This window comes from Scomber japonicus, chromosome 12 (genome assembly GCF_027409825.1).
Source record: "Scomber japonicus isolate fScoJap1 chromosome 12, fScoJap1.pri, whole genome shotgun sequence".
NCBI lineage: Eukaryota > Metazoa > Chordata > Actinopteri > Scombriformes > Scombridae > Scomber > Scomber japonicus.
In genome coordinates, this window is record NC_070589.1 from 27364113 (window position 1) to 27376166 (window position 12054).

General features: G+C 40.4%; 1 protein-coding gene across 1 annotated transcript in view; it reads left to right on the forward strand.

Moving 5' to 3' along the window:
- LOC128369102 (zinc finger E-box-binding homeobox 1-like) overlaps positions 1-12054 on the forward strand; it is a 75867-nt gene that overhangs the window by 45413 nt on the left and 18400 nt on the right. The window contains exon 2 of the mRNA XM_053330068.1: positions 7006-7185. Within this exon, the coding sequence (XP_053186043.1) occupies positions 7006-7185 (180 nt within the window). The remainder of the gene's footprint in view (positions 1-7005; positions 7186-12054) is intronic.

Sequence of the window (12054 nt, forward strand, 5' to 3'; positions counted from 1 at the left end):
AAATACCAGCAAGTCTAAGCTTATCCTCAGCTGTGCTACGTCCAAGTATGCTAACATGCTAAACTAAGGTGGTGTTTATGGTTAACATTGCTAAGCATGATATAATACAGCCACACAGAGCTGCTAGCATTAACTGCATACTCTTAGCCTTGTTATTAAGGCCAGCACAAGGCCGTCTGATGGTAGACTGCCCCCACCCACACACACACACACACACACACACACAGACACACACAGTCACACACACATTCCCATTCTCTTCCATTCCCACACCTCACTGCTCAGGCTGCTGACCTTTGACCCAAATAGCAGGCCATGTGGTCCAGTCAGGGTTGTGTTATGGTGTGTCAGACGCACATGATTTCCCCTCCAAGGTCACGTGTCTCCATGTGGGTCCGGCTGACTGACTGATGCCAAACACTGAGGGAGTCAGACGCTGCTGCTGCTGCTGCCGCCCGCTCAGTGAACAGCCGCTGTTTTATTCTGTCTGTATTCCCCAGAGGGAGTATCTGGAGAAATTAGTTATTTGTTTCCTTTCTCAGCCTCTGAAAGGTAAAATAAAGACATGGAGAAGCAACAAATTAGTAGATAGAGTTGTAATCAGTGGAGAATAGAGGAAGCACAGAGGGGTAGCGCTCATTCACAGTAGTGATATTTTTATTTTATTGTCAAAAGTGTTTACTTGGGTGATTTGGGCTGTCTGCTTTTTTGTTCAGGTCTCATTGCTGTGTGTTTAAATTTCAGTGGGACTACCTGATTAAAGGACGGTTAGCTCAAACAAAGCAGGATTAGACAAACAGGATATTATGAATTCCATCCTCAGACTTATTGCTCTACACCCTCCCTGTAATGTTCCCCTTGTTTTAATTAAGAGATAAGTTAGAAGGGAATTTCACCCTTCTGGCAAAGTGCTTTTGGCAGTGCACCTTGCAGTTGAATCAGAGTTTTATTATTTGGTGGTGTATGTTTTATGTTACCAACCCTTTTTTTTATACTAAATATTAAGATTAAGATTAGTATTCACCCTGAAATGAAGTGCATATAAGGAGTTTTAGAAGTTCTGACTCAATCCTTTGCTGTTTTATTGCCTCTTTTGTAGCTTCTGGTTTTAGAAGTGTAATATAAATAGAGTTTATTTATGTTTTATGTTTTTTCAATCATATGAGATGCAGGGCCAACCATGAAACATGGTTTCACTCAACAAACAGGAGATGATATTGGACATGTTTCAAACTTCCAACGAGCGGGGGAAAAAAGAAAAAAAAAGAATAAACATTAGTTGGGAGTCATAATGAAGGAGGCTGTAATGAAATAGAGGCTGCTTTTCATTTGTTCCTTCGCTTCCCTCGCTCACGTCTCTGCTCCTCCATCCATCCAGCGAGGATGGGAGAGAGACGAGAGGACGACCTCACTCAATCCAGCATCATTTTTGAGGAGACGGCACTATCACTACTCATGACACACAGCACCTCACCTGCCAAATATGAAGAATTCAGCCATTAATATGCAGCTAAACTATTCATATACTTAATGAACACTTCACACTGTCACTTAATAATTCCTACAGATTGATAACTGGAAGGAAAACACCTGATAACTACTCCCAATTTTTCATTATTTGATTATCTGTAGCAGGATCTGTCACAGAGTAAGATACAACTAGACGATTTCAATCTGTTAATTAGAGAAAGAACACGGGAGAAATGAAAACAGCTGCAGCCTGAAGACTATGTTCCCGAAGGAGCTGAAACATACGAGTGTTTTGTATGATTGACTCATGATTCAGTCGTTTTATTTTATTTTTGCTGTTCTCATTCCTCTTCCACCGTTCGTCCCCGTACATACACCTGTTGTTCCTCACTCTAAACTCCTCACTCCTCTCTCCTCGTCTCCTCTGAAGTACACTTAAGAGACTGGAAGATCCCCGAGATCGGTTTCCGGGTCACGACCGGGTGACGGAGGAGAGAAGACGTGAGGAAGCATAATGAAAATCATCCAGAATCTTAATCGTAGAGATGGATGGCAGGAAGGGAGGAACACGATCGTCTAGACTTCCCTCTTCCTCTCGTAGCTTTCCTCCCCCCTCTTCTTTTTTTTTTTTTTTTTTTTTTTGTTAGCAGACCTCCAGATGGAGAATTAACAGTTCACTTGACACATTGTTATGATGATGTGGACAGGTTTCTCTTCCTTTCTCTCTCACTCACACACTTTCACAATACTTTGCTCAGTGCTTCCACCTGTCTGTTGTTATGGTAACCACAGTCTCGCTGTGAGAGCAGAAGGAAGCACAGAGTTAGCAGGAATTAGGATGTGCTGCTGTCATCGTGTTTGTGTTACCAGTATGTGCATTAACTAGACTTAATATGTGACTCCATAATAAAGCATGACAACTATTAGACGGCCTGTAATCAAACACATAGTAACAAGAGAGGAAATAGATCTAGTGCTGCTGATTTCAGTCTTTAATTTACAGAATATAAAGATACTCACATCTGTTGTATCTCACATCTGCTGTGTGTGATTTAGGCTGACGGGTTGTGTGTGTGTACTTTAAAATCTTGCTCGGAGCAGTTGTGGATGATGCCTAAGCTTTTATTTTTTGCCTTCCTTCAGTATTCTGGGTTATCTAGAGCTCAGCTGGTTGCTGTTCCCTGCAGACAGCAACTGTTAAAATAACTCAGTAGTTTGCAACAGGCAGCCTCTGGTGTGTACGACAGACACAGGCTGTTTATCTGAAAGTATAGACCTTTCTATTATTGGAATCGCCACAAGCCTGTCTGGTTAATAATGTGTGTTTTTGTCTGAATGAAGACAGACACAGTTTGTTGACTTTTAGGAACTCTTAGCCGCCTCGCAGTAGGGGTGTGTTTTGGCTGGCTGTGATGATCTGCATCTGCCTCAACCACAGCGCTTCATTCAAGTTACCCGTTAGGTTTTGTGTTCACACGACGGTGGTGCTCCGGGAGAGTCAAATGCTGATGCTCATCGTACCTTCAAGTGTTTAACTCAGTCAAAGTCTGGCTCAGGGTCACGCTAACGCAGCAGAAAATAGTCAAGTGACTCTTCAAAATCCTCTTCAACATGTCCATTGTGTCATCTAATAGTATTTTTTGCCTGTATTTATCTAGGATGGATTCCAGGGTTAGGATCTGTTATTCAAAAGAGTCGTGGCTGGCTTCAATACATTCAATAATACGCTCATGTTAGTGATGGCTGTAATATCGGCACTTTTTGTAATTTTAATCTGTATGATAATGGGAGTAGCTGAACATTTGAAAAACTAATTGAGCTTGTGGTGCAGAGCAAAATGTGTGTGAGCATGTGTTTGACTTGTCTGGACAAAGTTTACATTTTAATTGAGTGTGATTTAGAGTAGGGCTGAGCAGTATGTCCGTATTATATTATGAGATGAGATTAGGACAATATATCATCTTAGAATTTGGATATCGTGATGTGGCGTAAATGTCTTTTCCTGCTTTTAAAGGCTGCATTACAGTACAATAATGTAATTTTCTGAACTTAGACTAATCTAGCTGTTCTATTATTTGCCTTTTACCAACTTAGTCATTAAATCCACATTACTGATGATTATTTATCAAAAACCTCATCATGTAGATATTTTGTGAAAGCACCGATAGTCATCCCTACAATGTTGTTGCGATATTAAGGTATTTGGTCAAAAATATTGTGATACTTGTATTATATATATCTTCATCTATATGGCCCAGCCTTAATTTAGAGCCTGACTGATGTATCGATCATCTGATATTATCAGCTGATATTGGCCTATTACAGATATATCGGTATCAGCATATGTGTTGTCTGGTATGCACCAATATATAGGCAGCATTTTATGTAGATTTAATCCTTTTTCTTAATCCAAGTTCAATATATACTTTATATTGTTGGTTTTGATTTATAGTTATTTATAATTATTAAATTCCCAGTTTCAGTGCACTGATGTCATTTTATATAATGTTGTTTATTCTTGAACTGTAAAATATTAAAGCCTCCATCTTTATCACAAGTATTTGACAATCACATTTGAGGGATCATTGCAACATAATGTGTTTTTATGTATATATTCTGTACATATAGTCTATTTGGCCCCAAACATCCAGTATCAGTTGGACCTTATTGTCAGTGACTGCAGTTCTGTCACAGTAGAAATATGTAGGATAGTATCACTGTCTATGTGGCATTACAAACAAAAATGTCTGTAGTGAGCAGGCAGCCGTGGTGTTGTCTTGTCACGTCCAATGATGTGAAATGGCTCACAATGGCACTCATGTTATATTTCTGTCATTCATCATTCAGCTTATATAACATCACCAACCAGAGCTCCTGCATACGTACACATGCTCCTCTCTTAATGCTCCACTCCATGACTCGCCCAGAGTCTTCGTATTGATCCAGACGTGCATCGATCTCAGCCCAACACACACACACACACACACACACACACACACACTCACACACACACTCCTTTGCATTCTCAACTCCACTCGTCTGTTTGAAGCAGTGACAGAATCATCTCCGGAAAGCAGCATCACCCCTGCAGAGGTGAAGACGCAGTAACCCTGCCTATGTAGTGTGTGTGTGTGTGTGTGTGTGTGTGTGTGTGTTCAAATATAAATGTGTTAGGTGTGCGCATGCAATGGCGTGTGAGCGGTTAGCGGCACCACCTGAACAAGCTTCGTATTTCATGTAGAGCGGCAGAACTACTGCACACACTCATATAGCTTCTTCTGTGGTTTGGGACCTGTGTTTGTGTGTGTGTGTTTATATATGTGTGTGTGCACCTGTCACCTGTGAACAAACAGCCAGAGCTTTCCTCCTCATTAAGCGTCTTCAGCACCTCCACCAGGATGTACAGCTTACCCTGCAGAGAGAGCACACACACACACACACACACACACACACATTCACACACACATTCACATACAGTGTACGACTCATTTATGTTCACATAGTCATGAGTGCACACATGCTGACAGTGAAAAAGCAATTAAACACTTACAGCACAGTACTTATCATCACTTATACCCCTGTGTCTCCACCATGTATGATTTTTGAGCTTAGGGGTCTCACACACACACACACACACACCTCTAAACTCATTCAGACCAGTCCAGTTGATGTATTTTTCACCCTGAGCCTCCATTAAGAAGCAGTACCCCACAGACAAACTCACTGACTGCAGCACTCTGTAAAATAGATTTGCTTTTTTTCAGGCTGATAAACAAGTGATTATTTTAGCCCCCAGCTGCCGTTTGTCCCATTTTATGTCTTCTCTGTGTATATGAGGAGAGGAAAAAATGTGTGTGTGTGTGTGTGTACCTCTGAGTCCGTATTGATTGATGTGATGATTGGAGTAAACGAAGGAAGTGGATGTGAAGCTGGTGTACAATGTTCAGACTGGTGTAGATAGCAATGCTTTGAAGTAGGTTTAGTTTACTGTAGTTTATTGAGTTTATGATGTTAAGGTTAGAGAAAATGTGAATTAAATGTCAAAATATTACACTGAAGGAACATTTTTGTTGTTTTTTGTTCTTTTTTGACTGTCCACAAGTCATCATGAGCATATCCTGCCTTTGTATGCTGAACAAGAGTGATTGGTTATTTGTTTTGTATCTAGAAATATGAAACAAAGTCAATGCTTGGGAACATATCTGACTGGTATATTAATTCTCTGTATTTCTGTGTGACTATGCAAGGCTACAGTTTCTTTACCCTCTCTTACTTCAGTTGACTTCATTTGTTTTTACTATGAAAACACACAAGGTTCAATTACTGTGATGTAATGTATTTTACAGGCTTTGGTGGCCTGCAGTCCACCTCAGTGAAGGTTAGCTGTGCTGCTTTTCATGTAACAACGTTTTTCTGTCTTTAGGTTAGCAGGGCTACATATACACTGGAGCACATAGGGTTGCAATGGGGCGAACAGTTTCCGATAAATTTCTGTTAAATTTACAGAAACTTTCCATGGGAAGTTAAGCTGGAAATATTCCAAGTTGGGGAATACATGGGAATATATGGGAATGAACTGAAAATGTAGCGTAATTTATACAAACTGTATCAACTGTACCGTGTTAAGCTAGCCTCCTAAATGGTCAATGAAATGGTTTTAGCTAGCTTACATTTAGCATATCTGATTTACCAGCTAGCTAGCTACTGTACAAACACATTTTAATTTAATATTTACAAGTTAAATTTACATAGCTCAAAAATATTTACCCCACTGATATCATCAGAACCTACTTGGCTTTATGTACTGTAGTCCTTCCTTGGGTTCAAAAGTGTGTCTTCAGTAGTCCAGGGTTGTATAAATCATGTGTGCATGTGATGGAGGAATGCACAGTGCATGTAGGAGTTGAGGCCCTGCAGTAGGTAATGAGCTATGTGCATGTGATTGAGGAATAGGGGAGATATTCAACTGTATTTACCTTAAATATGGTTGTTTTAGCTAATATCATTCTGCAATATATATTTTTTCTAACTACATTTAAGTTTCCTGTTATAGGCTAATCCAAAATTCCCAGCATTTTGCAACCCTAGGAGCACATGAAGAAACTACCTTAATGATAAATACATCATTATGGCTGCCATATCTAACATGTTTGTACAGTAAAGACTTCAGTTTAGCCAGTGTTCGGTACTTTTGCACCATTTCCATTGTTGTTATGGAGCGTCAAAGGTTTAGACAAAACATTTTTAGGATTCCAGAGGTGCTATTTGTGCTGGAAATATATGAAGGAGATGCTTGTAAGGGGGGCAATCGCCTATCAAAGCACTTTTCAGTGATTTTTCCTCCCTTAGTTTAGATGCTGATCACACTGATGTAATTTCTGGCAATCAGTAATTGCAGATAATTGCCTTTATTCTGCGTCCCAGATGTAAACCAAACACTGATTACAGCAGCAGGGTGCTCAATCCTTAAAAAAAGAAGAAAAGAGTGCTAAACATTAGGTCATCTCGCATCTTTTCTTTTCTCTTCTTCCGCAGTGACAGAATTCAACAATGGCTTGGAGGCCAGCTCAGACTCTGATGACGAGGACAAGCTACACATCGTGGAGGAGGACAGTCTGCAGGAGCCCGAGGTCGCCGCCGCTGATGGGACCACACCGAAGGACAGCCATGACGACGCCAAAACAGTATTACCCTTCAACGGCTCCTGGAACGGAGGTGAGATGCCGCCATGGAAACGTGAAGATTATGTGTTTATCACAGTGGGGAGAAAAAGATGAGATTGGAGAGCTGTCACTATGTAGACTTTCATTACAGTAAAGTTATTTCCTGCTTTAAACTGGACTTTTAAGATTGATCCTCATAATATCTGTTAAGTTTGCTGAGCATGTTTGCTCTCTGTCAGCAGTTCCCTCTTTCAGACTCACACAGTAATACAGATCCTCAACTGGGAGCTGCCCAGTACACCCACAGGTTTACACAAGCTGTCTCCACATGACTCTGTAGCGGCGGATATGAGACCAGTGTTACTTTTTCTCAGCTACACCTTAGTAGTCGTAGTTCAGGGAGGTTGGATTGTTATTCACGTCTGTTGCATATCATTTTCCAGCCTGTCTGCACAACGATAATCACTCATTTGCACAAAATGTCCACGAAGCTTACATGTTTCAGTCCCCTAAATAAACCTTTAGAGTTGTGTTAATATTGGAGAAAGTCAGCTCAGTGTGTAGTTGTACTCTTCTCTTTATATGGTCATGTGTTACAGTAGGTACGTTAGAATAAATGGTGAGATTATCCATGCAGCCGTTATCAAGCCGAAGCAGATCAGAACAGAAGCAAGCTCATGTTCACTTGTTCATTATTCTGTGTAACACACCGGCTAGAGCACTGTGCATTAAAAACAAATCCAAACTACTTAATTGTATAAAGTGATGTCAAGGTGACTCCAAGATAGGAAGAAAAAAAAAAGCATTGTACACATGCAGTACACAAAAGGTGCATTAATAAATTAAGAGTTCTGCTGCCAGTGTTGGTGTGCAAGAGAATCTGGGAGCCATGAGTCAGCTGAACACAGTCACAGCTCAGGTATTTTTAAATTGTGAGGACGTCTGACCAGAGTGGCTAGAAGGGTGGTGGGAAGCAGACTCAGACTTGTTGAATGAGTAAAAAAAAAAAAAAAAAGGGAGATTAATTATGCCCAGTGTAACAAAACAAATGTCTCAAAAAAAGAGAAATCAATCAAATGTAAGTGGCTTAACTCAGGGTAAGTCAAACTAAGGCATGATGTCACCCTGTCTCTTTCTCCCTCTCCCTCTCTCTCTCTTTCTCCCTCTCTCCCTCTGTCCCCCTCTCTCTCTCTCTCTCTCTCTCTCTCTCTCTCTCTCTCTCTCTCTCTCTCCCTCTGTCCCTCTCTCTCTCTCTCTCTCTCTCTCTCTCTCTCTCTCTCTCTCTCTCTCTCTCTCTCTGTGTCTGCTTTCATTAAACCCAAATCTCTTCCCATAAATAGGCCCTCCAATTTACTTGGTGTCCTTTTCCTTTCTTATTATATTAACTAATAACAATGCTGTGCTTGTATCAGTCAACAACATTTACAATAAAACACATCATCCGCAGCATAATCCTCAAAATAAGTACAATTAATATGGGTACTAAACCAAACATTTAACCAATTAAAAGAAATCCCCCATACTTGATCTAACCTTGAAAGCATGGTGAGTAAGAAACAAACACAATATACTCTATAATTAAGACACTTAGAACTTTAATATAAAACTATTAATGGACTTAAATACTCGTCTATCTTGATTAAACTGTAAATGCAGGTGTAATAATGTGTGCTAAACCTGGGATAATATGTGTGAAAGCAATGCTACACATACTGGCTAAAGACACAAATGACAAGTAACGGGGTAAAACATTTGTCACACAGATCAACAGGAAAAAAAATAAAAAGAGAATTTGAGGAACGAGAGAAGATGGAAAATGTGAGGTAGGCAGCTGGAGAAACCCAAAGAGAGACAGAGGCGAGGGGGGAAAGTAAGCACGTCTTAAATAATGTATAATCTCGCCGGCAGTCATGAAGAGGTTTTCCTGTATCATCTCAAGCTCTCTGATCCAACAAACTTGAATAAATCCCATACGCTTCCTAACAGGCTAACATGCCTTTTAATAATACAGTACCCTGCCCTCCCCCCTCCTTCCCTCCCCCCTGGGTCATTTCTCTACAGGCTTTTCATACTTCATATCCCTGACAGCACCATTCACAACACTGATATGACACGTGTATTTCCTCACTAGTAATTTAATCTGGCTTTTTTTTTTTTTGCTTAAAATCAGAAATCATTCATTGTGTTATCAGTAGATATGAAGAGCTGTGTAAACACAAGCTCTGTATGGTTCAGTTTTTACTCTCAGGACAGAAAATAATGCACCAAAAAACAATTTAAAGATTTTTTTTTTCACAGCATGCAGCACAGAGATTACTGAGCTACAGTCAATCAATTAATCAGTCTTTATTTATATAGCGCCAAATCACAACAAAAGTCATCTCGAGGCACTTTGCACAGAGAGCAGGTCTAGACTGTACTCTTTTAATTTAATTTAAAGAGACTCAACATTCCCACATGAGCAAGCACTTGGCAACAGCGGCAAGGAAAAAAAAACTCCCTTCTAACGGGAAGAAACCTCAAGCAGAACCGAGCTGTAAGTGGGCGGCCATCTGCCCTGACCGGTTGGGGTTAGTGTATATTTACAGGTCAGATGTAAAAAACAAAATAAAAGTAATGTCTGTAGTGCCTGAATAAGAATAGACAGTTGTTATGTTATATTATTGATGTAATGTTATGATGGACATATTTATGTTAAGTCATCATATTTTGCACAACCTGCAACCTCTACAGGTCAACATTGTTATATTTTTATCTTCTTTTAACCTCTCGAAACACACTTGCATCAGATTAAAGGCTCCTGTACACTGAAATCTTTCTTTTTTAACCCTCCTGTTGTCCTCGAGTCAAGGAAGGGAAAAAGGAAAGGAGGAAAGGAAAGAAGGAAGAGGAAGGAAGGAAAGAAGGACAGAGGAAAGAAGGCAGGAAGGAGGGAAGGAAGGGAGGGAAGGAAGGAAAGGAAAGGAAAGAAGGAAGGGAGAAAGGTAGGAGGAGGGAGGAAAGAAGGTAGGAGGAAGGGAGGAGGGTAGGGGGGAAGAAGGGAGGAGGGTAGGGGGGAGGAAAGAAGGGCAGAAGGAAGGAAGAAAGGGGGATGGAGGAAGGAAAGAAGGATGGAAGGAAAGAAAGAGAGAAGGACGGAGGGAGGAAGGACAGAAGTATACCCAAACAACCAATCATCAGTATGTAAAGATGCAGGATAGACTGTGTGATGGAGCTGCAGTGTAGACCTACTTGTGTTTTTCTTCTGTGTACATCTTGGTGCCTGAGTTAGGTATTCATGTACTGTAGGTATTTATCACACAATCTGACATGCCTTAAAATTGAGATTATGCAGTGTGACACAGCTTGCAGCCAAGCTTTTCTTAGATGCAGTTGGCATTGCTGTTGATGAATTAGAGCCCGGCATGTGAGTGTAAGAGTGTTTCTGTGTACATCTACCTGCTCTCTTTGATCAGATTACTTCTTCCATCCTGCTCTCAGCCTTAGGGAACATCCGCTCACCTGCGAGGCCAGATGTTTTGCTTTCTTGCTCTCTCTCTCTCTCTCTCTCTCTCTCTCTCTCTCTCTCTCTCTCTCTCTCTCCCTCTCTCTCTCTCTCTCTCTCTCTCACTCTCTCTCTCACTCTCTCGCCTCATCTCTCCCTGCCTGTATAACACCACATCCTAAAGGCTAACCTGCGTGCAGAACACACACATTTCTGCATTCTCTCCTGCCTAATGATCCGAGCCTCCCTCTGTTCAGTCGCCTGATCAAACTTAGTGTCGAGCTACATCATCATTCCTTGTCATGTTTGTCCTCAGTTTGGTGTCAAACTGCTTCTCTGCTTCAAAATGAATGGCTCGGTTCTCCGGCTGACAAACTCTCAGGGTGCTAAATCTGACATTAACTCATGATGATATCCTAAAAGCTGTTTTTTAAAGGTGCTACATTGTAGGCAGTCTAGATTTTGAAGTTGTTTGCTGCATAAATTTACACATCAGTGATATACATACAACATATACATACAACATATACTTGCATCTGTATATCTTATTCATTTAGCAGGGCTGCAACTAACAATTATGTCACAGTTGTTTAATCTGCCTGGTATTTTCTTAATTAATTAATCAATTCATTATTTGCTCTAGAAATTGAAATTGAGAAATTGTAAATAGTGAAAAATACCCATCTAAGTTTTCTAAAACCTAAAGATGAAGACTTCAGGTGTCTTGATTTATCCGAAACCCCCAAAATATTCAGTTCTCTATCACACAAAATAAAAAAAATCATCAATTCTTCACAATTGAGAAGCTGGAACAAGAGAAAAGGACTTTGATATTGATCAATTGTCAAGATAGTTCAACTCTACGTTTGAGTGAGTTTTTTATTAATTTATTATACCACACAAAGACAAGACAGTTGACTGAGATATTAGTGGAGTTCTGTTTTAATGGGCTCCCTCATTAGCACTGCTGGGCCTGTGTGTGACTTCAGGGATTTGAGTCAGCCAAACCGCTTCTTGATTTTCTGTGCAGGCAGGTTTTCTTCGCACTTCATGTCTACTTGTAGATAAATACAGAGCAGGTTTAGTCATGCCAGGTGCCTCATATCTATTTTTTTTTTAATCCATGTAAAGGAAAATGAGAGAAAATACTGTGAACTATGTAGTACTGAACTGTGCTGTTAGAAGGCTTGGTATTGGTATTAGCTGTTAATGGTGAATGGGTGAACAGTGGTGCTCAAGGTGTTATTTCAACCCCAGCTGAAGCCTCCGTTGACGGGTAGAGTTGTGTTAAAGCTCCGCTCCACCCCAAAGGATATATCCATGTCCCGCTGGTGCAGTTTCATTGCCTTCAGCAGACATGCACCCAGCATTTCAGAGCTCACAATACTGCATATTTTTCCATGATTTTGAAACCTAATTTTATATACTTGGCAATTT